Below are 24,062 nucleotides of genomic sequence, written 5' to 3'. Positions count from 1 at the left end.
AAATATAGTAGTCCTGAGCCACTTCTGGGAAATTACAGTTAATTTTTCAGGCAGAGACCTAAAATAGATCAAAATAGGGTGTTTTTTTTTGTAATTTTTAGAAAGAAAAATAGAGGGCCTCCCAACATTTCTATAATTTTAAGCAATATTATGAAACAGAACAAGCAAGAATTTGCCGGAGAACTTGGCAAAATATGTCAGCAGCAGTTTGGGATTGCCCAAAGGACTGACAGTGACTCTAATGGATCCAGCAGTGAACTTCAGGTCTGCATCATGTGGGTGTTCCCTTCCAGGAGAGCTGTGAGTCCCAACAAAGAACACAAGAACTGTAATTTGCATGGGTTACGTTGTTCAGTGTCAGCACAAAAAGCTGAGTTCTGCTTCCCCAGGCATCATCTTGGAAAGCTGCCCTGGTTTCTTGGCTACAGGACAGGGTCTCTAAGAGAGCTTGGAGAACAGATGAGAGCATCATCTTGATGACACCAGGTTCAGTTAGGGACAGCTAACTGGGAGAAGCTAAAATTTAGAAAAAAGGGGAAAATGACATTTTATCACTTACTTCATCAAGCAGTGTTGACAAGAAGTGGCAAAACTACACAGGGAAGGCACTGGGAAATAAAACAATTTTGTGACATCTTGGGTATGGGCTGTGCAGCAGAGAAAGGACAGAAACAGAGAAGGACTGCAGTCACAATGCTAAAGAACAGAGGGAGCACAGAACTGCAAAAGCTTTTGTCAATAGCATTTCATACCCAATTATTGTCACAGGACTCTCAAATTTTATTTCCTGAATTTCTTCTGGCAGAATGCCAGTTCCCACATGACCTCCATAATTTTAATCCTATCAATGAAATTGTCTTTCCTTCAGTTTCCTTTCAGTTTCATTCTTTCCTTGTCTTTCCTTTCTATTTTCTTACCTTTCCAGACAGCTGATTTCCCTTAGAAGTTGAGATTGTTTCATAAGAAAACTGACCATGAATAGTAAGTTTTCTCTTACAGAGATGAACCAGCACCACTGTGCCAACATCTGCAAGTCTTTGATTTTGTGACTGTTATACTGTAGCCCTCCCACACAGGATGCCACCCAGAGGCTTCTTTCCTTTGTCTTACCTGGGTGACAAATGGTTGTGCCAGGTGGCAGTTTTGAACCCAGGCAAAGAGCAGATGAGATGTAGCAGCACGGGATCCTTGGGAGATGCGCGGCCTCTTCCGTGGGCTGCAGCTGCTGGCTGTGGGCTGGCCCTCGGAGGATGGATCACAATCAATTCCTAATCTCACACCTGCTTCTGGCTGGGTCAAAGTTCATCTGAACCTACCAGGCAGCCTAAGAATTCACAGGTTCTTTTGTTACTTAATAAATCCAGGTGTTCCTATCAGCTCAGCAGGGCTCTTTTCTGTGCAATAATTCCAAAAGCCTTTGATTTACCTGCCCTCCCTGCCCCTGACTATAATCAGAAGGGTAGGTGGCAGGGAGCAAAGCCTGATTCAGCAGCTGCTATTGCTCATTTTCTTGTCACTCTATAGGTCACTGGCTGGCAGAAATCTCTGTGGAAATGCATCTAAAAATATTTTGAAAACTTGGCCTCCACTGATGAGAAATTAAGTGGTGACTCATGCTCTCATCAGCTCCAGACTCGATTACTGCAGTTTGGGGGGCTGAGAAGCCGATGCTCCACCGAGACTGCAGTTTGCTTAGGGGAGCAGCCGAGAGGCCTCATTGGCATTCATTGTTTCCAAGACATCTCTCTTGTCCTTTTAATCACGTATAAATTTAATTTCACTTCTCACTGAAGATCTCACTCTCCACCTTTCTGGCAAGAGGAATAATCCAGAGGCTGCTTTCATGACCTCTGCTGCAGCTTTAGATGCCAGCACAAAGCAGACTTGCCTGGAGCAATGCCTCCAACCTGCATTTCCCAGCATTGCTTTCTCTAGTCCTTCACAGCTTGTCCATGCAACTCCAGAAGATTCCTTACCATCCCACAGGGTGCTCTCTGTTGAATGAGAATTTTACAGGAACAGGACATATCAACTTGGAGGAATTTAAGTCAAAATGCCTCCTTATAGAAGCCACAGTCTAATGATCATGAGCAATAGTGTGGTTGAAGCAAGAAAATGACAAAGATGAGACCACATCCCTCATCCCTCTCCTGACATTGTTCTGACAGGATGCTATAAGTTTTGGGTTGGGATACTGGAGCTACCCCATGGAAATAGTGACAAAAGATATTTGGTTTGTAAGATGCTGGAAAGGGCAGGCCATCAAATCTAAAGTAAAATACTCTTCATTTAGTCTCATCATGTGCTACATTATCTCCGAGCTTTGTTAGAATGGTGGCAGGGCTCTTCAAACAGCTTCCCAGGGGAGACTGCTCTGCAGCTTAACAACCTTGCACTGGAGATGTGCAAGTGTAACCAAGGGCAGAATTTAGTCTCTTGTCTATTTAATGTGTTTGCTAGGGACTGCCTGTGTTCCTGGCACTTTATAATAATAGTAATATAAATGCATTTGGATTATAACCAAATGGAGAAACTATGATTTAGCCCTGTACTGTGTTGTAATTCCCAAATGCATCAACATCTATTTAAGTGCAAAACAGTCTACAGTTTACAAATACAAAGCTGTGATTGTCTGCTTTAAGGGTTCTGTATGAGATTATGATTCAATACAAAACACAATTCAGTGTCTGAAATTTCATTTTTAATGGCAGAATAACATCAAAAAAAGTACCTCTTTCTCCATATGCAGTCTTGCAAAAAAAAAAAAAGTATCCCAGGGACTTGGCCCTTTCTAGTAATTTCTACATATATAACTGCTCATCTCTTATGCACGTATGCACTCGCACATAAATCAGTGTGCTTGCAGACAGACCATATTTCATCTTGCCTTCTAACCTCCCGCTGTCAAGATATTTCCACAAAAAATGTAACAAATAAAACTAACAGCTCCTTTTTCCTTGACTGCCAGTGTAATGTAGGGGACTACTTCTGTACAACCAAGCTCCTTCTGCTCTGTGAACAAGCACAACTGCACAGCTTCCTCTGAGACTGCCTTTCTACCACATAACCTGCTCACACTGACTACAGGATCAACGAGAAAAAACACAACCACATCTTTGATTTTAACTACAGTAAAAATTGTTTATCTTGATAAGTTACTGGAGTTATCAAAAGCTTTTCAATTTAATGCACAAAAAGGGAAATAAAATATTTCAGTAATTCAACACAAAGTGCTAACATTGCCCCTGACCTCTGAAGTGCTGTTTTATTGTTTGGGTGGGTTTTTTCCTCTGCTGTCACTGGATGGGATTATAGAGATGCAGAAATTGATGATCAAGAAAATCTTCATGGTGTAACAAGGGCAAAGTTCTCATTTGCCATCAGTTTTGCCTGATTATGTTTAATAACAGTTATATTTACAGCCAGGAAGTTGAAAAGATTCAGAGTTGTTCTAACCTTTTACTGAAAAACTATATAGGTTCAATGAATTAATTTTCAATTGATGACAATTAGCAGCATTCTGAGGACTTTCCCCAAGTTCATAAAGTATTTCCAGACAGTTAATGGGCTTTTGTTTTAAAAAACAAGCAAAAAGTTAAACAGCTCACCCACAAAAGAATAAAACAGATAACAGAGGTAAAAATGTGACCTAAAGGATAAATAATTTTATCGTGTTTTCCTTTTAACAAAATTGAATTCAAAACCATTCTGTTTATTAAAGACATATAGCAAGTCACAAACATCTTAACAGTCTTAACAGAATTGATGCGCACAATTCAGTTTCATTAAGTATGAATTTAAAATATGTATTTTAGTTTAGCTTGATATTCCCTTTAGACCAACACCTCCAACATCATACACAATATTCAAGCTGCCCCAAAGCAATCAACAAGGACTTTGTAAAGAGACTAACAAAACTACATTGTAAAACACTTCGAAATAGTCTTACAGGTTGAAAAAAACTCCCCAAAAAACAAAGGATGTGTTCAATGGAATCTAAGCAAGTTGTTGGAAGTACTGAAAGGCAGAGATTCAGTACACAGAGGTAGCTCAGTAAGGGTACTTGCAGTGTTCTGATTGTTTAGCGTTGACACAACCACAGTCAGCTACTGTGTGCTTGAACTCCTGCTATGTATTTTGAAAAGGGAACACTGCCTCTGGGCCTGTTGTCTCACCATTCAAAACCAACACAAAGAGTCACTGATTTCAGTGGGATTGGGATTAAGTCTTTATATTCTCTGGAAATTCAGGTTTATGGAAGTAGAACATAAAGAAACTGTCCTGAGTCCAGACGCTGTCCCCTGCTACAAACAGGTTTTTTAAACCCAGAGGAATTTTTTCCCATATGGAATCAGTTACCACTTAGAATGTTTAAGGAAGTGGAAACTTGAATTTGGCCCAGGAATTCTCTATTTCCTAGCAGGCCTGTTGGCTGATCTGCCTGTGCTATCTAGGGATGCACTGATCAAACTGTGAACTCACTGCCCACTGCCCAGTGGGAAGAGAGCAGTGCCCTGGGGACATGGGCAGTGGACAGTGTCCCTCAGCCCTCCTGCCGACTCAGCAGGGAGAGCTTGATCCCCCCTCCAGGGAAGGAAAGAATTCAGCATGTGCCACCTCCCATAACTTTGTCACATGGTCCTTTTATTGGTGTGCCAGTTCTGAACAGGGGGATGCTGTCAGCTCCCTGCAGTTTCTCATGCAGATGGCAACAGGAAGTGGCCATCAGATAAAGCACCGAGGATTGGTACCAGATTATTTTTTTCCTGTTGTTCACAGGACTGGAAGTAACAGACTAAGTAAACCAAGCACATTTTTTGTTTTTCAGTAAGGCAAAAGGATATGAATTTCACATGCTTATTGTCACATAGAAGATCTTCAGCTTGTGTAAAGGCTTTCAGGCTAATCAGAGCTCTGATAATCTCCATTTGCTACAGACTTGCTCCGAGGTGTTTGCACTCAGCCACACCTTTAGCTGCAATGTTAACCATGACACACATGGAAGCTCTGCATTTATATTGATCTCCCATCGACCTATTCCTTTCCTTACTTAATATTTTAATGCACAATTGCCAGCACAGTTTTTGGAGATGGGCACACCCCCCAGTCTGGACTAGAGCATGTTTCTGAAATCTTCATCTCCCAGACAAGATGTAGTGCTGGCTGCATGTGTAAATATATGCCTGCATTCCTTTATCTTCAATGCCTAGAAATAGTATTTTGTATTCTTTTTTTTACCTAAGTTTATTAAAAAGAGAAATATTATTTCTTAAAAAGTTGTGATTGATTGTCAAATGAGCTAAGATAGCGTTTCTGTTACTATAAGGATCCTTTTAATTAGCAAAAAAATAATAAATTGTCAACTTTTTTATCCTCATAAGCTACTATTCATTACCAATGCAGTAAGAGAGAAAACATAGCTTAGCTTACTACAATAAAGGCTCTGTTTCAGCGTCTTAAATTCTCTGTGCAGATCTCTGTGCATTGCACAGGGGGAAGGAGAAGAAAAAAAGAAAACCAAAAATTCGTGTTCTTCATGGGTAAATGATAAAAAGATCTCGTAACTGCAAACACAAATACTTCACTCATAACCCAAGCACCAGACCATTTCTTTGAAGAAGCTTATGAGGCATTTAAGATATACAATGGCACAATATCATACAATGGAATTGAAAGAATTTTCTTGAGATACCATTAACTTTGAAGGAATGTCTAGACAACAGTGTCAACAAATGCAAATAATTCATGCTTTTCAGCTTCTATCCATTGGATGGCCCCATGCTGAGTATACACAAACTCAGAAGAAAAAGGCATGTCACAGTCATATGACTAGGGAGTGTAACAGAGTCACACAGAAATTCAAGTCAATCTCAGAAAAAAAACCTTCAGAAAGCTCTTCCCCAAGAGAAGAGCTGGTAAGCCAGCAGTGGGATAGGCTCCTGGTCATTTTGGCTAGTTTAAAACAGAGACTTGCTGCTGGTGCACCCTGGCTTCAAAGCAGGGGCAATGGAAGAACCAGCTGTCAGGCATGACCATTCACTCGGTTAGAAAAATAAACTAATGGATTCCAAAATACTGTACAACCTATTGCAGCAACCAACAAAGTGGCTTCTGAAAACAATGCTTTTGCCAAAAATGCATCTGTAAGGCACTTAACAGGTATCTTTTAATATATATATATATAGATAGATATATATAAAAAAATAAAATATGCACTAAAGCAACATTCACAAAACCCAGCTGTGTCAATTGTCCGTGTGTACAGTATAGTACATATATACATTCACTGTGACACAGGCCATCTCCACAATTATACCTTCACGGGTGCTTTGGGCTGCCTGGTTAATTTCAGTGCCTGTGAACAGGAAACAAAACAGTCACTTTTTTATACCCTTAAAAGACAAGCAACAGCACAAGGTAAGACTCTCATTTATAAAGGGCAACAAAACACTGCGCGTACCTCTGAGCGGCTGAGAGAGGAGTCAGTGTGCAGCTGACAGGCTGTGGGCTCTGAGATGATGTTGTGTCTCTTATAGCCCATCACAACCTCCCTTCTATAATAATATATATATTAACATATAGCCTTAACAGAGGAAGCACAAGGACTATGGCTGCTGTGCCAGTGAAGGAAGCAGAGATGGGTCTCAGATGCCTTTTACAAAGCGACCATTTGGACCCCACTCAAACCACTCGTGGCACAGACAGAAGAGCTTCAGACACACTCAAGGAAAGACAGTGAAGAAAAGGTGTGCCAACACCTTTGTGTCCCTGGCTTCCTTCCACATGGCTCAAAGCCTGTTCAGAGGATAATCACTGCTGCAGTGGTGGATGTCATGCACCTTTGATGTTTATATTCTCTTTTCTGAGAAAAGGTAAGAAATAGCCAAAGTCCATCAGTCCAGAGGTGATCTTTGCAGGGGACACCTGACATCTTTGTAGCTCCATTGCTGAGGAAGAAAGAAACCCCTTTCTTTTTTGACGGCAGGGTCCAGCTCTGTGTTTCTCACAGGACTGGCCAATTATGGCAGCTTTATTTATTTATTTATTCAGTGTGTGACACTGAAGTTCAGCCCAGTGCTCATGCTTCCAGTTTGGCAGAAAGCAGCCTCTCTAAGTAAGGAGAGATATGTGATAGGCTCAGAAAATGTTAGGTTTTCAGCTGCTCCTGTGCAGCAGTGGGGGCACTGGGAAGGATGCTGCCTCTTGGTATGCTCAGCAGCAAAAAAAGCTCTGTGCCTTCTTAGGTGGGACAAATTGGCCCAGGTGAAAGGAATTTAGACAAATTAGCTCATTCCTGAAATTTGGATCCTCCATTTTTCTGAAGGAAGTCTTTTGGGAGAAGAGCCCTGACAGACTGTCATTTGTCTGACTTCTTGTTTCCAGCAGGTTGGCTGAACAAGCAATTTTCAGTCTGAGAGATGCCTGATGGGGCTTCTTATTGTAGATATTAACCTTTAATATTGTACACTTAAAACTTGTAAGCACTGCTTGAAAATCACTCCAACACAAATGTAAACCCTTAAAAAAACCCCAAACCTTTAAAAATAAATGGGATATATTCCCCTCAGAAACACCAGCATTTAACTATTGTTAAATCCAGCCCTTTGAGATTAGTCTTTTGGATATTATTCAGCAAGAGACTTTGGAGAGAGAGACATCATTCCACACTTTCTTTGGGGAAACAATTTTTTAACTTTGTAGTTTGGCAGATTCTGCTGCCATATTTACAAAGTAGAAATACCTTAGTGTAGATGAACCTCTAAATATTTAAATTCAATTTCATACAACCCGATCACATGTACTATCATAATTAAGTAAGAATGTCACTGCAGTTGAGTACTGTGACTGGATAACTGCCTCCCTCTGCAAGAGAGATGCCAAAATGAAGCCAAGGTGTTTGTAGAAAATAAACATCAAGGGTGATGATGACATGTTTATTTTCAAAGCAGGAGACCATTATCCAGTCACAACATTCACTTCTGTTATACTTATTGCAACTGTACCAGACCCAACCTCATTGATTTTTTTCAAAGAGTAATTAAAATAACATTTGTGAATAATACAGAAGACCAACTGAAGAAACTGCAGCAACAGAACAACAATCCCCCAAAGTGGTTCTACAGTGGCATTACAGTCTGCTTAGCACAGGAGGTTTATTTGATGCTTAATGAATAAGAAACTAGTGCTGGTGAACTGTAAATCTCTCCAGTACTGGCTGACTGTTCTGATGCTCTGTTTAAAGGCTGTTTTAATTTGCAGCAGCTGACAGCAGTCCCTAAAGGCCATTACTGCCCTGAGAATCAGGGAGGTCTGGATGAGCTCCAGCCCCACTCCTGAGATGCTGAAGAGAAGTCAGCATTGCAGGGACTGTTCTGTCACCAGCAGCATAAACTTTAGGCTGTATTTCTACAAGAATAGCATGGAATTTTCTTTATACCACCTGTAAAGTGTCCTGATAATTTCTGATTTAAAAAAACCCCATATTTTCAGACTGATGGATAGTTGCCACTGGATTCTCAGATTTTAATTTTCAGATACCCAGACCAGTATATATTAACCAGGTCTGATTTCTGAACAGTTTCTGAACACTGTGAGTTTTCCTGCTTTTTACAGTTCAGATAACACATGAAAATCACTGATTTGGGATTTTAGCATTCAAGATAGCAAGGTTACTTTAGTGGTGTGAAGCTGTAAAATGACAGCCACTGGGTTTTGCTGAAAATTGGAAATATGAATGTTAGCAATAAAATTTCTTCAGTGCTAAGTGGAGAATGCAGGGTGCTGATGGATTTGGCTTCTCACAGTAGATCTCAACCATCACCGAAAATGGCTGCCAAAGGTTGCTTCAGTTGCTGCAGCTTCTTGATCTTTATTATCTCAGAACATTAAAAGACAGCATTAAATTTGGTTTCATGGACTAGCTTTTTGCAGGGTGGTTATTCTGAGAACCTGACTAAAACCACTGCAATCATTTCACATGGATCACAGAATGGCTGTCAGATGTCAATACCTTCAATTTGTACTGAAATAAGCATAATTTGAATCAGTGATGTTGATTCTAAATCCTCTATGTTATAGTCTATAATCCTACAAGTTATCCCATGCCTTAATTTTGGCATGAAATGGGATGACCCAGACTACTGTGGACTTCTTGCTATTGTAAAGGGTGACACAAATGGGGGGAAAGTCGTAAAAAAAGTTTTCATCCTACTTCAATCCAGTTCAGAAAGTGTCCTTATTTTACCTCATTTCCCCAGCTCCCATGCCAGCCAACATATCTTTGTCACTTCTCCACAAAGGAGATCCAAAGCTGTGATTATTAGTCAGCTAATGGATGGAGACATTCTTATGGGGCATATTTTGAATTCATAATTTGAATGAATTTGTAATTTGAATTAACTGTAGAGGTCTAACTTCATGCTTTGAACTTTTTCAGAGTCTCTTCAATCCCCTTTTCAGGGGGGATAAAGTTCTGCACTTTTATTTTGATACTGCTGTGATTATCACTGTTACAGAGGAAGCAAGGAAATAGAACAATCCCAACCATAGAAGGAACCCCAGGAGTTTAGGACATGTGTTTGGTATTTTTCCCCTCACAGTACACTTGCCATTATAAATCAAATCCAGCAATCCTTACCTTTTGCCTAGAAACCATCCAGGATTTTATCGTTGGTACCAACAGACTGCCAAGAAGGATCTGAGCAGGATGATAGATGAGCAAAGGGACGGAAATTAAGGACAGGTATTCATAACCTGCAAATACTATCTTCAGCATGGGAATCCCTGCAGGCAGAAAAACAGGAGACAGACTCTCACCTCAGACTCTGAGCTCCAGATAAAAGCAAAGCATTTTATGTTGCACTGACATTTCACAATAATAAAAAAAAAGAAATCCCAAAATGAGCTGAAATGTTTCATATATTAAAAAATCCAACCCAAATGAGCAAGAACATGAATACAAAAAATACATGGCAGAGAAAGTTCTGTGGCAGAATGGGTGAAGTAGGGAATGCCATAAAAGATCTCTTCTAACTATGCTAATATTGCAGTAAATAAAAACTGCTGCTGAAGACTTGATATACAATACATTCTGCTATAGCATGACTGTTCAGTTGCTGACCACAGTTCTGTACTGCTTCTTTACTACTTCCTCCCACTGGGCTGCTCTGTGTTCACATGATTGTCCTCCTTCCAACCTGCCCAACTCCTGCTTGTAACCTTTGCAAGCTTTCTTTGGTCTGTTCTCTACTGGAGGAGGGTCATATTTTGCTTGTACATTCCCTCCAGTTGGTGAGCATCCAAATGAGAGCCTTCCCTGCTTTGGCTGACCCATGAGACAGAAAAGGTTTAGTCAGCTGGGTGAGCAATATGAAGTGATCCTGCCCACAAAGAGTTAGGTAGCAGCTGGAGTACAGAAGTTGCTAGATGCTGGAAGAAGTGAGTGCTAAGACCTAGAGATGGGCCATTTTTTCCAAGAGCTGGAATTTGCACTCAACAGTGCTAATTCTATCAGACAACTCCATGTACAATCTTCCTGCTTGATGATGTGATATGTAAAAATAAGTTTTATTCACTTCTGCAGTAATGAAACCAATTGTGCCTACTTTGAACATATTGCTGTTCAAAATTATCTGTTCAAATAATGGAATTTGCTACCATGCTCCACAAAGTGCAGGTGTGGACAAAACCTGCAACCAGTTCTGTCTTGCCTGACCAGATATTTGCACAGCTGCCAACAAGAGCAGCTGTGATTCCTCAGGAGCCTCCTGAGAATGCACCTTATTTTCTCTCTCATCTTAAATGTCACTCTAGGAGTCCTCTGCCGGCAACAACCTTGACGTGAAGCAGACTACACACGGTTTTCACAGAGCTCATCTGAGTGTCTCATAGAAGCACAGAGTGGTTTGGGCTGGAAGGGACCTCAAAGACCATCTTGTTCCAGCCCCCTGCCACGGGGACACCTTCCACCAGAGCAGGTTGCTCCAGTCCCCATCCAGCCTGGCTCTGCCTTGTCTCCTTTCTCAGCAATGACAAAACACTGAGCTTTGTGCCGCAGACCCTCCATTTCCCCAGGAGGAGATGCTTCAGATCAGCCAAAGCTGTCATATTTATGGAAGCTTTTCTTTATATCTTGGATAAACTCCCATTCTCAACACCATGTCCTTTAATAACATTGATGCCTCCCTATGTGAGCAAACAGCTTATTTGTTGAATATTTCCACTTCACCGGTGCCCCACTATTGCTGACATGTGTCTGGGCTTCTGAAATCTTCATGATGTTTCACAGCAACATTTCTTATAATTATAATTATTATTATTATTAGCTTTATCACACTATACCACTAAAAATCTCATGTCTATGCTAGTAGCCTTTACCCCTTTGCAGGGATGGATTAAATCAAATAAATAAGGGCTTGCATGCTTTATTACAGTATTATAATTGCCTTCAAAACATCATGGACCTATCACAAAATTGCTTATTACTAACACTAATTTCTGGGGCTTGGGAATAAATAGTATGTAGATAGAAATTAAATAGGCATTTGCATTATATTAAGGCACGTACTTTACCTCAAATGCCCATCATACTGTTTTTGTAAACAGATAAAGGTTTCATTGCCTGTTTCCACATCTCAAATTGACCCTCGTGGGTCCTTTTCTATTTTCTAATCACAGAAAAATACACTGGAGTCCCAAGCTGTGAACATGCTGTATTTCTGTTTGTAAGACAGTACCTGGTGTTTTGGTAGTGCAATTTCATCCACAGATCCAAAAACATTTTAGAAAGCTGAAGAGGGCTCCTACAGAGAATCAGAAACACTACAATGACTAGCCTAAGATCACACAGAAACTAATGGCAGAGACGTGAACAGAATGCATCCAAAGTCACTGAGACATGCTTTAGATAACTGTACATTTTCTGAAAGAAATAAAAGAAATTCCAGCTTAAAAGGTAAATTCTCTAGAGGAAAACTCTTTCTGTAAACTAGGAAAAGAAAATTAAAGTTGTCAAATATAAATACAAAGTACTATAATTAGCATGACAATATAATTAGATCACTGGGTAGAAAGAGCTTCTTAATTCACAGCTTGTTTAAATACATGTCACAACAACAGGTTCCTGGAAGCTACTAATGTGCAATTAAAGTTCCTATTATTTACCAGGAAATGCTAACTGGTGAAAAGAAGAAATGACAATCATTTTTGCAGGTAAGGACTAGTCTAATGGAAAGAAAAGAAACCCAACCTTGTTGCCTTTTCATGCACTTTCTGATCTTTATAATTCCAACTTTGCCAGTATGCAACTCTCTCCGAAAATATTTTGTGACAGAGATCCCCATAGTGTAGTCACAAATGCTTGTGTCAGGAACATTACCACAAAGCTAAACTAAACAGCATGAGTGTTATTTATTTTTAAAAATGCCATCTAAACTTTTTAGTAGCAATATGTAGTAGCTGCAAGCATCAGTATGACTGTTAATGTTTTCCAAACATATAAAACCCATGCAAATATCTAATTAGGGAAAACTTCTACCTCTTTTAAAATGAAACACAAAACCAACTACATTTTTCTCATATATAGATATATACACACACATATATAAACACTACACTTGGGAGAAAAACAACACTGAAGGCTCATGCCACAAACACCCATTCATGCTGGTGTGGTTTATGGAGTTACAAGCTTCCAGCAATCTGGTTCAACTCTCTGCCAAAGACCCTCACTCACTAAATATCATGAGAGCTGAATAACAAAGTTGTCTTCTGTGCTTTGGTGCTCAGTTGGTCTGCTTTGCTCAAAGTGGGGGTTTAACAAGCTTCCCATCTTCCTCCAAAGATAGGAGTGGGATGTGACAGCAGCACTCCACCTGACTAGAACTACAGAGGGCAGCAGCAGAAGGGAGAAAAACCAAAGATCGTTCTGCAGGTATCCCTTTCAAACAAGATCATTGGTATTCCCAGCTTTTTACCCCAAATTTCCCTTTTGTTTGGGTATGTTTCTCCTGCCAGTGATCCCCCATGTTCCCATGTTCCTCCTTGCTCTTTGGCCCTGGTGTTCAGGGGCTCTTTTTCTATTTGTGTTTTCTCCCTTCCTCCTTTTCCCTCCTCCACTCCCATGCTTTCCCATGCTGAAACTTGGAAGTGTTTGCTTCCCAAGACCTTTGATTCTACTCATTGCAGCCATGTAAGTTTTGGGTACTTGCACTAAAATCACTCAGCTCCACTAAGGGCAGGGGCACCAACATCACAGTCCCACTGCAGCTGAGAGAAGAACACAGGTCTGCGACAGGGAGCACATTGCAGTTTTCTCCCTTTTTTGTGTCCTCACTCAGCTCTTTTTTTCCAGACATTAAGCACTTTGCAAATCTGAGGAAAGCAAAGGAAACACTGTTTATCCTTGACCTTCAACAGCAGCAAGGATGAGTGAGAGCACTGCTCTTGCAGCATAGGAAAGCCCTCTCAGCTCTCCATTGCTCCAGGGTGTTCCAGCTTGGCTCTAAGGCTGGAGCTTCATATTTGGTCCAGGGCTGTAGGATATCAGCCCTGGCCAAAGGGCTGCTTCTCTAATAACTTGCTCAACTGAAAGCTACTTAATCCTTCCCCCAGTGTGCACCCAGTACAGCCTCCCACATCCTCTCCTTTCCCCTTTGCTATTTGCACATTTCCTAAAAGGCCCATGAAAATATTATGCTGCACTTCACTACATTTAGTTAACTGTAAAATAATAATAATAAAAAACCCTAAAAGATTTGAAGGTATTTTAAAGATAATTTAAATATAGGACTCTTTTCATCTAGCTATCACTGCAGTAATATAAATGAAGCAAATTAATTTTAATGCTCCAAGGTTCTGATTCTGTGTCACTGTCACTGACAGGATCCAACTAGACTTTATGAGATGGCATTTGACTTTATGGAAGTGAGCACTATGCACGCATTTACAATTTTACAGGGACTTTAAGCTGTCATGCTGAAAAATGTTTATAAAACATTAATCAAAAAATGCCTCTTTAATACAATGCATTGTCTGAAAGATGTTAGAAGGCACATATTGTAAATGGATTCTTTTTCTGACTAAAGTAATTTCTACCAAAAGCCTTTCCCCACTGCTATACAAGTACACAGTGTGGAGAGATAAAGAGCACTTTCTCAGCACATTACTACCTGATCCAAACACTTGGGAAATCACTAATGTACAGCATGCCATATTTCCATGTCACACATGACACATTTGTCTAAAATTACCCAACAGAGTTTGACATTGCAGCATATTCCTTAGCAGAGCTTTCAACTGACATCTGCCAAGTAAGAACTTCAAGTGGGAGCTTTCTTCTTCTAACAAGCAAGTAAGAGTTTTCTTTTATCCTATACCCATGATGGAAATGATAAAACAATAAGTACTGGAAATCAGGGCTTTTTTTTCTATTTTAATATGTTTATTTTATGCTCGCTGGATGTGTAAGCTCCCCTTAAAGCACTGTTTCATCATTTGCTGTTTTCTATCACATTGCAATGGGTTCAGAGAACTTAATAGAACATTTTTATTACCACTGAAACACAGGCCATTATCTCTCACACCCAAAGCAGAATTATTGCTAGTGCTCTACTTCCATACTTCACTGTATGGGTTTTTTCCCTTCAGTGTCTTCATAACAAACAATTTATCCTAAACCTTTATTGCCTACATTACTGAAACACATTCCACATCACAAAACACTGCAGCATTTCTTCTCAGCAAAAGAAATTTGGGGCAAAACAGAGAGGTCATCCTAGGGCTATGGAATGATCAGGCATTCAGGAATCAGAATGCCAAAGAACTTTCACCAAGAGGCAGTGGAAATACTTGGAAGAAAAGCTTTAGCCTATGAATTTTTACCTCTCCCTTATACTTGTGGATGCATTTCAGAACTCTCAATTGCTACAATCTTCAAGTGCAATACACAAAATGAATCAAGTGCATGATGATAGCTTCTCTAAAGCTCTCCACACTACCCTCTTACTGAAGGATCCTCTCAGGGACTGATGTGAAAGGAACATTATTGGTCAAACAGCTATTTCTTTTTTCATCTGAGAAAAGGCCTGTAAAGAGGGGCTTATATTGTGCTCAACCTCTCCCAGGCTGCCAGAGCAGGGGGGGTCTGAATTTATGCTGCAAAGACAGGCCAAATGAGCACCCGAAATTTGACTGAAATTAAGTTTCAGAGCAGCTCTGCGTGGAGCCCAGTGACTGCACGCTGGGAAGGGCTGGTAAGATTCAGTCAGTGCCCAGTTTAGAGGATTAGAAAAGAGTTGTTCATGCAGAGAGCTGCCAGAACAGCAAGATACTGCTCATCTCACTTGGAAACTTTCTTAAGGGTCTCCCTGTTTCTTCCCAGGCAAATCATTGCTGTGGTTAGTTTTGAAGAGACAGAAGGTCACACACTGTGCCTGTCCTCAGTGAAGCCAAACCAGGGATAGATGTTTCTAGCCCTCATTCAGACTGTGTTATTACTTACTGAGCTCACGATAGAAAAAGATGCTTTGACAAATTAACTGGAATCTTTTTCCTACATCCACGCCCTCTCCAAAGCACACCGTGAATTCAAGTTAAATGCTTTTCCCTAAGGACCAGTTTTTTTCAGGTATGGGGATAGCTAAATGATACCTGACAACCTCTAACAATGCAAATATTTGTTGGCTACTGAGTATTCCCATTCCAGCCAAGGAAAGCACCTTCCAATGTAGTATGAGATCACATTATATTGCAGGGAGAATTGTGCCCTTTTACCCACATACATGCTGTATGAAGAAGACTCATGCCTAATATGTTCTCAGGGAAAAAAAAAGACAATTTTTTTCAGTATGTTTTCATATTTCAGGTCACTGACAAGTGTAATAGAAAGCAAAAACCAGGCTCATGGAGTAGGACAAACAAACATGTGAGGGGGAGATAACATCCCACAGTCCCTTGTGTAAAGAGACTCCGGAAGAACTGCAGGGGAAAACTGGAGGCTATCCTCACGTTGGAGGTGTGGACCCTAATCTTCAAAAACATTTCCCTCTCTTTGGGAAAGAACAATCCCCTTGCATTACATTAAATGATTTACCTCTTTGCAGGGCTAGAATTACTGGGAAGGCTCTGCCCTTAATCAGTGATGTGGCCACATAGTGGCCATACCGTTCTGTGGGATGCAAGAATTTATGCTATGTTATAAGAAACTGGACTGGTTTAATATTTAAGCAAAGGAGGAAGAGAAATTAATGAGAAAGAGGATTTTCCCTTTGCTGTAACTCAAACAAGAATTTAGGGGAAAAAAAGAAGAAGAAGAAGAAAACCTAATATGCTTTGAATGCTTTTGCTCATTTTTTTTCTTCAGGTAACTGGCCCACTATACTCACACAGAAATCAGTAATTCAAGTGCAATGTAAGTACAGCTACCAGGGAACAGCACATCTTGATACCATCAAAGTTTTAAGGAAATAAAACAGCAAAAGCTGGGAGGAAGAGAAAGAAAGTACAGTTTGTCTTTTTGGGGGGCTTCAGTGGGTGCATTCAGATTGGAAGTGATGTTTAATGAACAGCATAGGCAATCTTACCAGCAGCTAACAATGAAACATTTAACACCAACAACTGAAGACTGGTGCCTGAGACTCCAGAACACCTCCACCTGGCTGACAATATGGTGCTAGGAATTAGTTAACAGGGAATTCAGGAATGATCTGAACACCTTAAGACATTTTTCATATGTGCCTTATTCTTAATTTGGCACTACAATGTGGATGTAGCCAAGCTGTAAGCCCACACTCACGCTTCAGGTTTTTTTTATTGCTTGGATACCCGATCACTCTTCATACACACACCCCCTACTCAAATCACAGGCAGCAAATTGATAATGAATTACAAATTTGCTATCAATAACTAAGCTACAAAGCTAAATTTAATAGAATTTAAAACCCTTTTTAGAGGTTTAGTACAGGAAACCTACTAATGAAAGGAATTCTGGACAAAGAGATGGACAAGCAACCTAAACCCACAAAGCTGAGATTTGATTAATTTGATTATTTCCTTGAACACCACTGCCTTTCCACATACAGCTGAGGCTAAGATTTCACAGTATTAAAGTTGTGATTATATCTACACACATAATAAAAAAAACCAAAAAACATTCAAATAATGTTTTATAGTTTTTTTTATTATGTTGTAAAGACAAGCAAGGTTTGTGCTTAAAAGAAATGTTTATGCTCCAAACTGTTTCATACTATCTTTTAATCAGATTTTTTTAAAGCTTTTTCTCCACCAGTAACCGTGATGCAAAGGAAAACACGATACACGTAGTAAACCAGGAAAACACTTCTTTTCGTAAAGGAAAAACCTATCATTTTTCCCTTATTAATCTAATTTCTGTAGCCAAAAAAAGGAATAAATGAGGCCTGAAAATGGTACTGCTCGATTTGGGAAGGCATTTTGAGAAAACTACTCCCTACACCTTGAAATCCTGTGGGACACTATCTACTATTCTAAAACTCTGTGGATAGGGTTATGTGCTGGCAGTGGTCATGGCAGCTTTTAGAGCTGGATCCCTACTCCAGACTCCCAAACTCTCCTGCAATAGGAAATTTCCAGATTTCACTGCTGCTGTTGATTTCTCACATCTTTGCACCCAGTGCTTTAGAAGTGTCTGGAGTGAGCAGCTCAGACTGGCTGCCAGAAGGTGCACTGAGAGAGCAAATGTAGATACAACTCTCTCAGGGAGACTCAACATCATCTTCAATAGTCACCAGCTTTAGTATGGGTGACACTCGTAGCCTCTGCCAGCTTGAGGTAAAAAAAAACAACCAACTTGAGTCATGTCCAAACATGGATCTTCCCAAGGGTAACCTGTCAGCTGTCTGCTGAATATAATGCAGTTTCTTAAAGCAGATAAATTAACTTTAACTGTTTTAGGTGGGGAGGGAGAGCTCCTGTGTCATTATCATTTTACAGATGGATATGTGTGTTTACTTTTTTTATTTCATTATAAAGAGGTATGAGCTTGCTGTCATTAAAAACCTGCAATCTGGTTTTTAGTGTCTGATCCAATTATGTGTGCTTCTGGAAAGACACACAACCAAATAAATAATTGGAGAGGTGCAACTCTGAAATGACAATTGTTATTCATCGATCTCTTTCTGCAAGTCGAGATTGAGAGATGTAAACTTCAAGTGAATGAGATCTCCTGGGAGAGATTCTTCAGTTCAAACACAGTAAACAACTGTTGTCCTCTGATGCACATTTTAGTACTGCTGCAGGCAAACTTTCTAAATATTAATAAAAAACCTATACAGATGAAAAGGAAGCCCTGGGAGCTGGTACAGAATTTCTTGCCACATTCTAGGTCTAATCAAAGAAACATATGTTTCAGGTCAGAAAGGAAAGGAGATTCCCTAATTTGCTGTAGTATTTCCCCATCTAGAATCACAGAGAGGTCAAAATTGACTAACTGCAACAGATTAAATGTACTAGATTGTGATAGTTGTGGTTAAAAAAACCAAGGGAGAGCCAGGTATTTTGTGCCCAAAAGCCACCATAACTCACTAGATTATGCCATTTCCTACTGTCAGACTGGCCTGCCAGCACATTTCCCCCTGCAAAGTTCAGACCCAGGGATGCTCTGCTCCAAAGGAGGCAAACAGAGGCCAGCCACATATGAGTAATGAGAGAAAATAAGATTGCTGCTCTGGCACAGATGATCCCAGTGACCACAGCCTACCCAAAACTGTCAGTTTGACTTACTGTGCAGACAGTCCCCCCACATGAGGAATGGTCTAAGTACTGCAGAAATGCTTTCATGTGCAAGGTGGTGATTGGTGTGTGCAAGCTGGAAACACCCTATCTCCAGTTACAGAAATCTTCTGTCTATATTTCAGCTTGCTAATATTCTGATATAAGTAAATATATCTATATAAAACCTTGTATTCTATATATGCAGCTATGCATGGTTTTGCAGCTGTACTAGAAATAGGTAACAGCATTTCCCAGGCATTTTTTGAGGTCTGCTGAAGAGAGAGAAGACATGACAGGTACTTGGTAATAACCTGACTGATAACACTGGTGGGTAAGAACCAGTTGGCTCTAGAAGACTGCCAAGCTAAGAAATGTGACTCACCTGCCTAAAAAGAAAGATGCTAACATGAGAAAAGTGCAGTAGATCAAGATGCTTCTGTTCTTCCCACTGTCATCTCTTGTAACACAAATCCCTTGGTTCTTATTTTTCCAGAGACAGAGAGGAGAATCACAGAGTTGAGGAAAAAAGCCCAGACAATAACGTGCTGTTCCTTCCAAGCAAATGCTGGGCAAAGACTGAAGTGATGAGAAAAAGATTTCATTTTGGCCCAAAGAATCACTGTATCAAAACTTAAGAAAGGTTCTAGCAGTCACTAAACCCACTCCTGAGGGATTTCAGAAGGAGAAATGGGAGAGTGCCTAATTCTCTGGGCAGCAGTGAGGGGTCCAGCCTTTGGAAGACACTCATTCTTTGAAGCATTCTCCTCCCATCAGCTTCCCTTCTGCCCCAAGGGACAGCACCCACCAGTTCCAGACAGAGGGGTAGCTGGATAATTTTTACTTACATCACCCTATCAAACAGCTGGGGAAGGAATGAGACTAAAAGCCTGTAAAAGACACAAATGCAAATTCAAGCACTACCAACACCAAGAGGTATGAGAGAATGTAGTAAAGTCTCCTGTTCAACATCCTGGGAAAATTTTGAAGGTAAAAAACAGCATGAAAAGTCTTACTCTTGAAAACTTTCAGAGAGCAATTAACCAGGATTATTTTCTATATCTTTATGTGAAAGGCAGAGGACCTTGATGAATAACTGCCTTAGAGGAAAGTTCTCTGCCAGGAGCAGAGAAAAAGCACTACACTCCAAAAATACCAGAGAATAGCCTCAATACTCGCTTAGGGCAACACACATGATTTTGCCATCTTACCTTTCTATTACAGAATGATTAAGAGATGCCTCCTTTTTAAAACCATCCACCTTTAATCTTAGCACAAGTTAGAACATTTTAGCATTTTTCTATTTAAAGGAGAGAGGTAATTATCACCATACAATAAAAAGAGTCTACAATGGATTAGTACAGCATTTCGGTATATTTTTTATCCTGAAAAATCTTATAAGGTGATATCTGTAGAAAGCATGACAGAAAACTATAGATACCTGGGAGCAGATTGGAGCTGTATGTCAGCATGATGCCCTCTGTCCCACTGTGCAGCTGGGCAGCTCGGGGGAAGGCAGGGGCTGATTAATCCACAGTCTGGATGAACCCCTCGCAGACATTCCCCTCTGAATCAATCTACTTGTGCACAACATCAGCCTTTTAAGAATTGTTCAAGTACAGCCATTGCTCAAACACTTGAGCAGTAAGAAACGAAGTATTTAAAAAAATAAATTTGAATTAAATTAAAACAAGACAAAAGAAAGTTGGTGTTTTGGCTTTTATTTCTAGAATGAACTGTATTCTTGCCTGAAAGTATTTAGTCGGCTAGAAACTTTGATTGTATTACTTGAAGGGCCACATGGTGAGAGAACTGCTACATTGCTGAATCCACATGAGGAAAAATACATACTCTATCACAAACAATACCCCAATCTTAATATTAGGTAGGGTTCTTTTTGCTATTTTGTTTTACTAATCTGCTGTTCATAATACCTCCAATATTAATATTTGCCCTTGTGGTAGCCAAAATAGGTAACTTTGTACTATGATTTTTCCTGATAATATAATTTTACATAGTAAATATCAAGAATTAAAGCAAATATATATTTTTGACAATCCTGAATTTTCCTTTCAGAGTTGTAACTTCTAGCTAGCAATTTACTCTCTGAAAAAAAATAATCAAATAATGTTTTGTATTTGGCTGCAACTTTTGTGTAAGTGCAAGCAACAACTGCAGTATTTTTTTAAATGAGCCACAGTGATAGCTTTGCACTTCCTTGAGGCCTCTTCTCTTCTCACTGAATGAACTCCAGGGAATGGCATCATGTCGGGCTTTCCAGATGGATTATGTGAAGCCATAGCTCAATGTCATTTTCAATAGCAAGGCTCATAATTAAAGGTCAAATAGTCACTTCATCTGCAATCAATCAATAGAAGAAGTACTAATACTAAGTACTAATCAATCAATGGCAAATGCACTAATAAAAGCCATGCATCAAATGTCTGCATATGTGTGTGCTCACATGTACCATGCATATATGTGAGCAGGGAGGAGGAGAGAAAGGGAACAATGTGGGGGTGAAAATGCCAGAGGCCATTGTGGATACTATATTTATCTTGGCTTCCTTGCAAGTTCATATCCTGCTTCACTCTTTAGGTGAAATGCAAATAAACATTGGTTTTTCTGCATGTGTGATGCCCTTTATTCAAAATCCTGCTGAAGCACCCACCTCCATGCAGAGGTACTGGCTCGTGCTCCCAGCCAAGGAACACAAAGGCACCTAACCTGTGTAATTTGTCCTTACACAAACACGCCCTGCACTCTGATCTTTGAGACAAAAAGTGTGTCAACTGTTCTGTCTACAAAATAAGACCCAGCATATGGGAACAGCACTCATCTCCGTGCAGAGCAAGCACTTATTCATGGATGCAACAGTGGAAGTGGCAGTTGGCCTCATGAGCATGCACTGCATGGGAATTAGTTGGTTTCATAATATGGTGTGGGAGAAAGTGACTTACAAAAGTCTTCTCATGCCTCTCCTATTACCACTTCTAAAGCTTTAAAGCTGTCAGCTCTTCTCCCACTTTAGTTGGTGCCATTCTCAGCTCCCCCGGGAATGGGCCAGACATAGCTATTTGGAGTTTCACCTGCCAAGCTGAGAGAAATCAGTTTCAAAGCGAAGGTACAAGTGTTGGGGGGTCATTTATACATTACCACTGGAATCTTGAAGACAAACAAAGCAGAGCTCCACAACAGATGTGAAATGAGAGCCGTGTTTGTGCTTTCAGGCATTGCAGTGACAGAGGGAGAAGGAAAAGCTCTCTCTAACATAAGTGAGCAGAAGATCTTTTGTTGCATAGTTTATAACAAACACCTAAGGACAAGCAGAAATGTGCCAGAACAGCAAAAGAGTAAGGGCCAAAATGCCTGTGTTTATCTTGTTTCTACGAAGACCAGGGTGGACAGGGAAAGATTTAAGTGTCATTCAGAAACAGCTAATCCTTAAAAACTAATTGGACCTACTCTGCTCCCACATTCAGTGAAGGAAAAAATGCTGCCTGCTCTGGTTAACATATCTGTTTGCATCATCAGCTCATGCACATGCCTCATCACACCCTGGTTTTGTAAAACCCAATACTCCTTATTTTCACATAGATTTGTTTTTATACAGCTCTACGTTATCTGGAACTGCTACTAACACCAAACAGAATAAAATATCAATGGTTCCAAATTCAGCCAGCTGGAGTCTGATACACAGCAGGCACACCTGGACACCCATGGAGCAGGGGTGCACACAAAACCAGCAGGTACTTCAGGCTTACCAAGGACAGGCTCCTAGGGGGCTGCCAAAAGGAGCATTTCCCCATTCCTCTCCCAGGATGACTGAAAAGCAGTCTGCCCCAAAGCTGACAGAACAGTCCACAGCTCAGAAACAGCCCCACAGTACCATGTTCCACTGTCTACCTGTTCACTTCAACCTGCACATTTAGACATGGGATATCTGGACTAGGGGAAAAAGGTATTTATAACTGGGGAGAGGCTGCAGGAATCCTTGAAGTCAAGGTGGCCAAAGTATTTTTGCCAGTGTACTTGGGCGAAGAAAGCTGCAGAATACAAAAGTTGGCTCATGAGGCCATGCTAATATGAGCAGTAACTTGGAATTCGGAGCCAAAAGGTCAAGAGAGCTAGGAACTTCAAACTAAGTTCTTCTAAAAAAGAAAATAACATAAAAAATTGAGAGTGTAGTAGCAGAAGAAAAGTGAACTGACTCAGCTGTGTCACAGAGTCAGGTCAAGACAGGCTGCATAAGGATGCTTGGTAGAGTGAGTAAAAGAAATGAACAGTCCTCATTTTTTGGGGGGTGATGGCAAGCCCCTTTAGGACTTAAATATTTAAAAAGGCTTTGTGCTTATTTTCTTAGTGTCATGGCAAGCTGGCAGAAATATGCAACAGAGCATATATAAAACTATTCTCTCTGGGGAGAGAAGGGGAAACTTGCACATTTGTGCTGTTAAACACAACCAGCTTCTCCAGCTTTTCTTCTGTAGTATCACAGTTGTGCCCTAAGTTCATACGTTTCCAAACAGAAAGCACAGCAGTGTGTTATGACTTATGTGTGCAGTTGCTTTCCACAAATACAAGCTCATTTATTAGTCCAAGCTCAGTTTCATAGAACATTTGGCTGGAAAAGACCAATGTCATTTAATCTATGTTCTGCTCCAAGGCAGGATCAACTCCACTATTTAATTCCCATCTGAGGCTTGTCTACAATGATAGGAGATTGAAGACATCAATAGGCAACATATTCCAAAGCTGAACTGTTTTACACTAGACAGGTTTCCCTGATTGTTAGCTTAAATCATCATCACTGTAACAAAGTCCTTCCCTTTACAAAGTCCACTGTGACAGAGTCACTTTCTTCCTTTTATGCATTTGAAGATCACTGCAGTATTTTAGTTATCTTCCCTCAACAATGCCAACTGCCTCAATCTCTGGGGTCATGTTTTTGAGGTCTATGATCATTCATGGCACTCTCTTCTCATTTCTTTCCAGTTCGTCCACATAATTTTTGAACTGTGGAGCCCAAAACCTTGTGCAAATATCAAAAATCATAACATTCTCAAGCCACACAACTTTTGCTGCTTCTCTGCAACCCACAGGACCCTGTGTGAAAGGAAGGTAGGTTAGTTTAGTATGCTATGGATTTGACAAAGCTATGACACTGTTACTTATTCCCTTCTTCTCCCTACACTTTTAAAATAATTTATTTCATTACTTGGTTCAGTAGTTTTCTACAAAATGAAGTTAAAACTCACTGATCTATAATTCCTCATCCCCTCCTCATTTCCACTGTAAAAAGAAACATTTCTTTGACT

The 24,062-nt window shown here is 40.2% G+C and overlaps 1 protein-coding gene across 3 annotated transcripts in view; it reads right to left on the bottom strand.

The window, feature by feature from the left end:
* The window catches only part of SLC10A7 (solute carrier family 10 member 7), a 146,174-nt gene that overhangs the window by 3,900 nt on the left and 118,212 nt on the right, over positions 1 to 24,062 (bottom strand). For 2 of the 3 annotated variants that reach the window (XM_064416738.1, XM_064416740.1), the window contains 2 exons: positions 9,638 to 9,783; positions 1,111 to 6,355 (listed from right to left, as the gene is read on the bottom strand). In XM_064416738.1, the coding sequence (XP_064272808.1) occupies positions 6,311 to 6,355; positions 9,638 to 9,783 (191 nt within the window). In that variant the 3' untranslated portion in view covers positions 1,111 to 6,310. Of the gene's footprint in view, positions 1 to 1,110; positions 6,356 to 9,637; positions 9,784 to 17,197; positions 23,851 to 24,062 lie in introns of those variants that run through there. The other variant, XM_064416739.1, reaches the window with a different exon arrangement.

This window comes from Passer domesticus, chromosome 4 (genome assembly GCF_036417665.1).
Source record: "Passer domesticus isolate bPasDom1 chromosome 4, bPasDom1.hap1, whole genome shotgun sequence".
Lineage (NCBI taxonomy): Eukaryota > Metazoa > Chordata > Aves > Passeriformes > Passeridae > Passer > Passer domesticus.
Note: the sequence above shows the minus strand (reverse complement) of the source record. Positions and strands in the feature narration are given on the sequence as shown.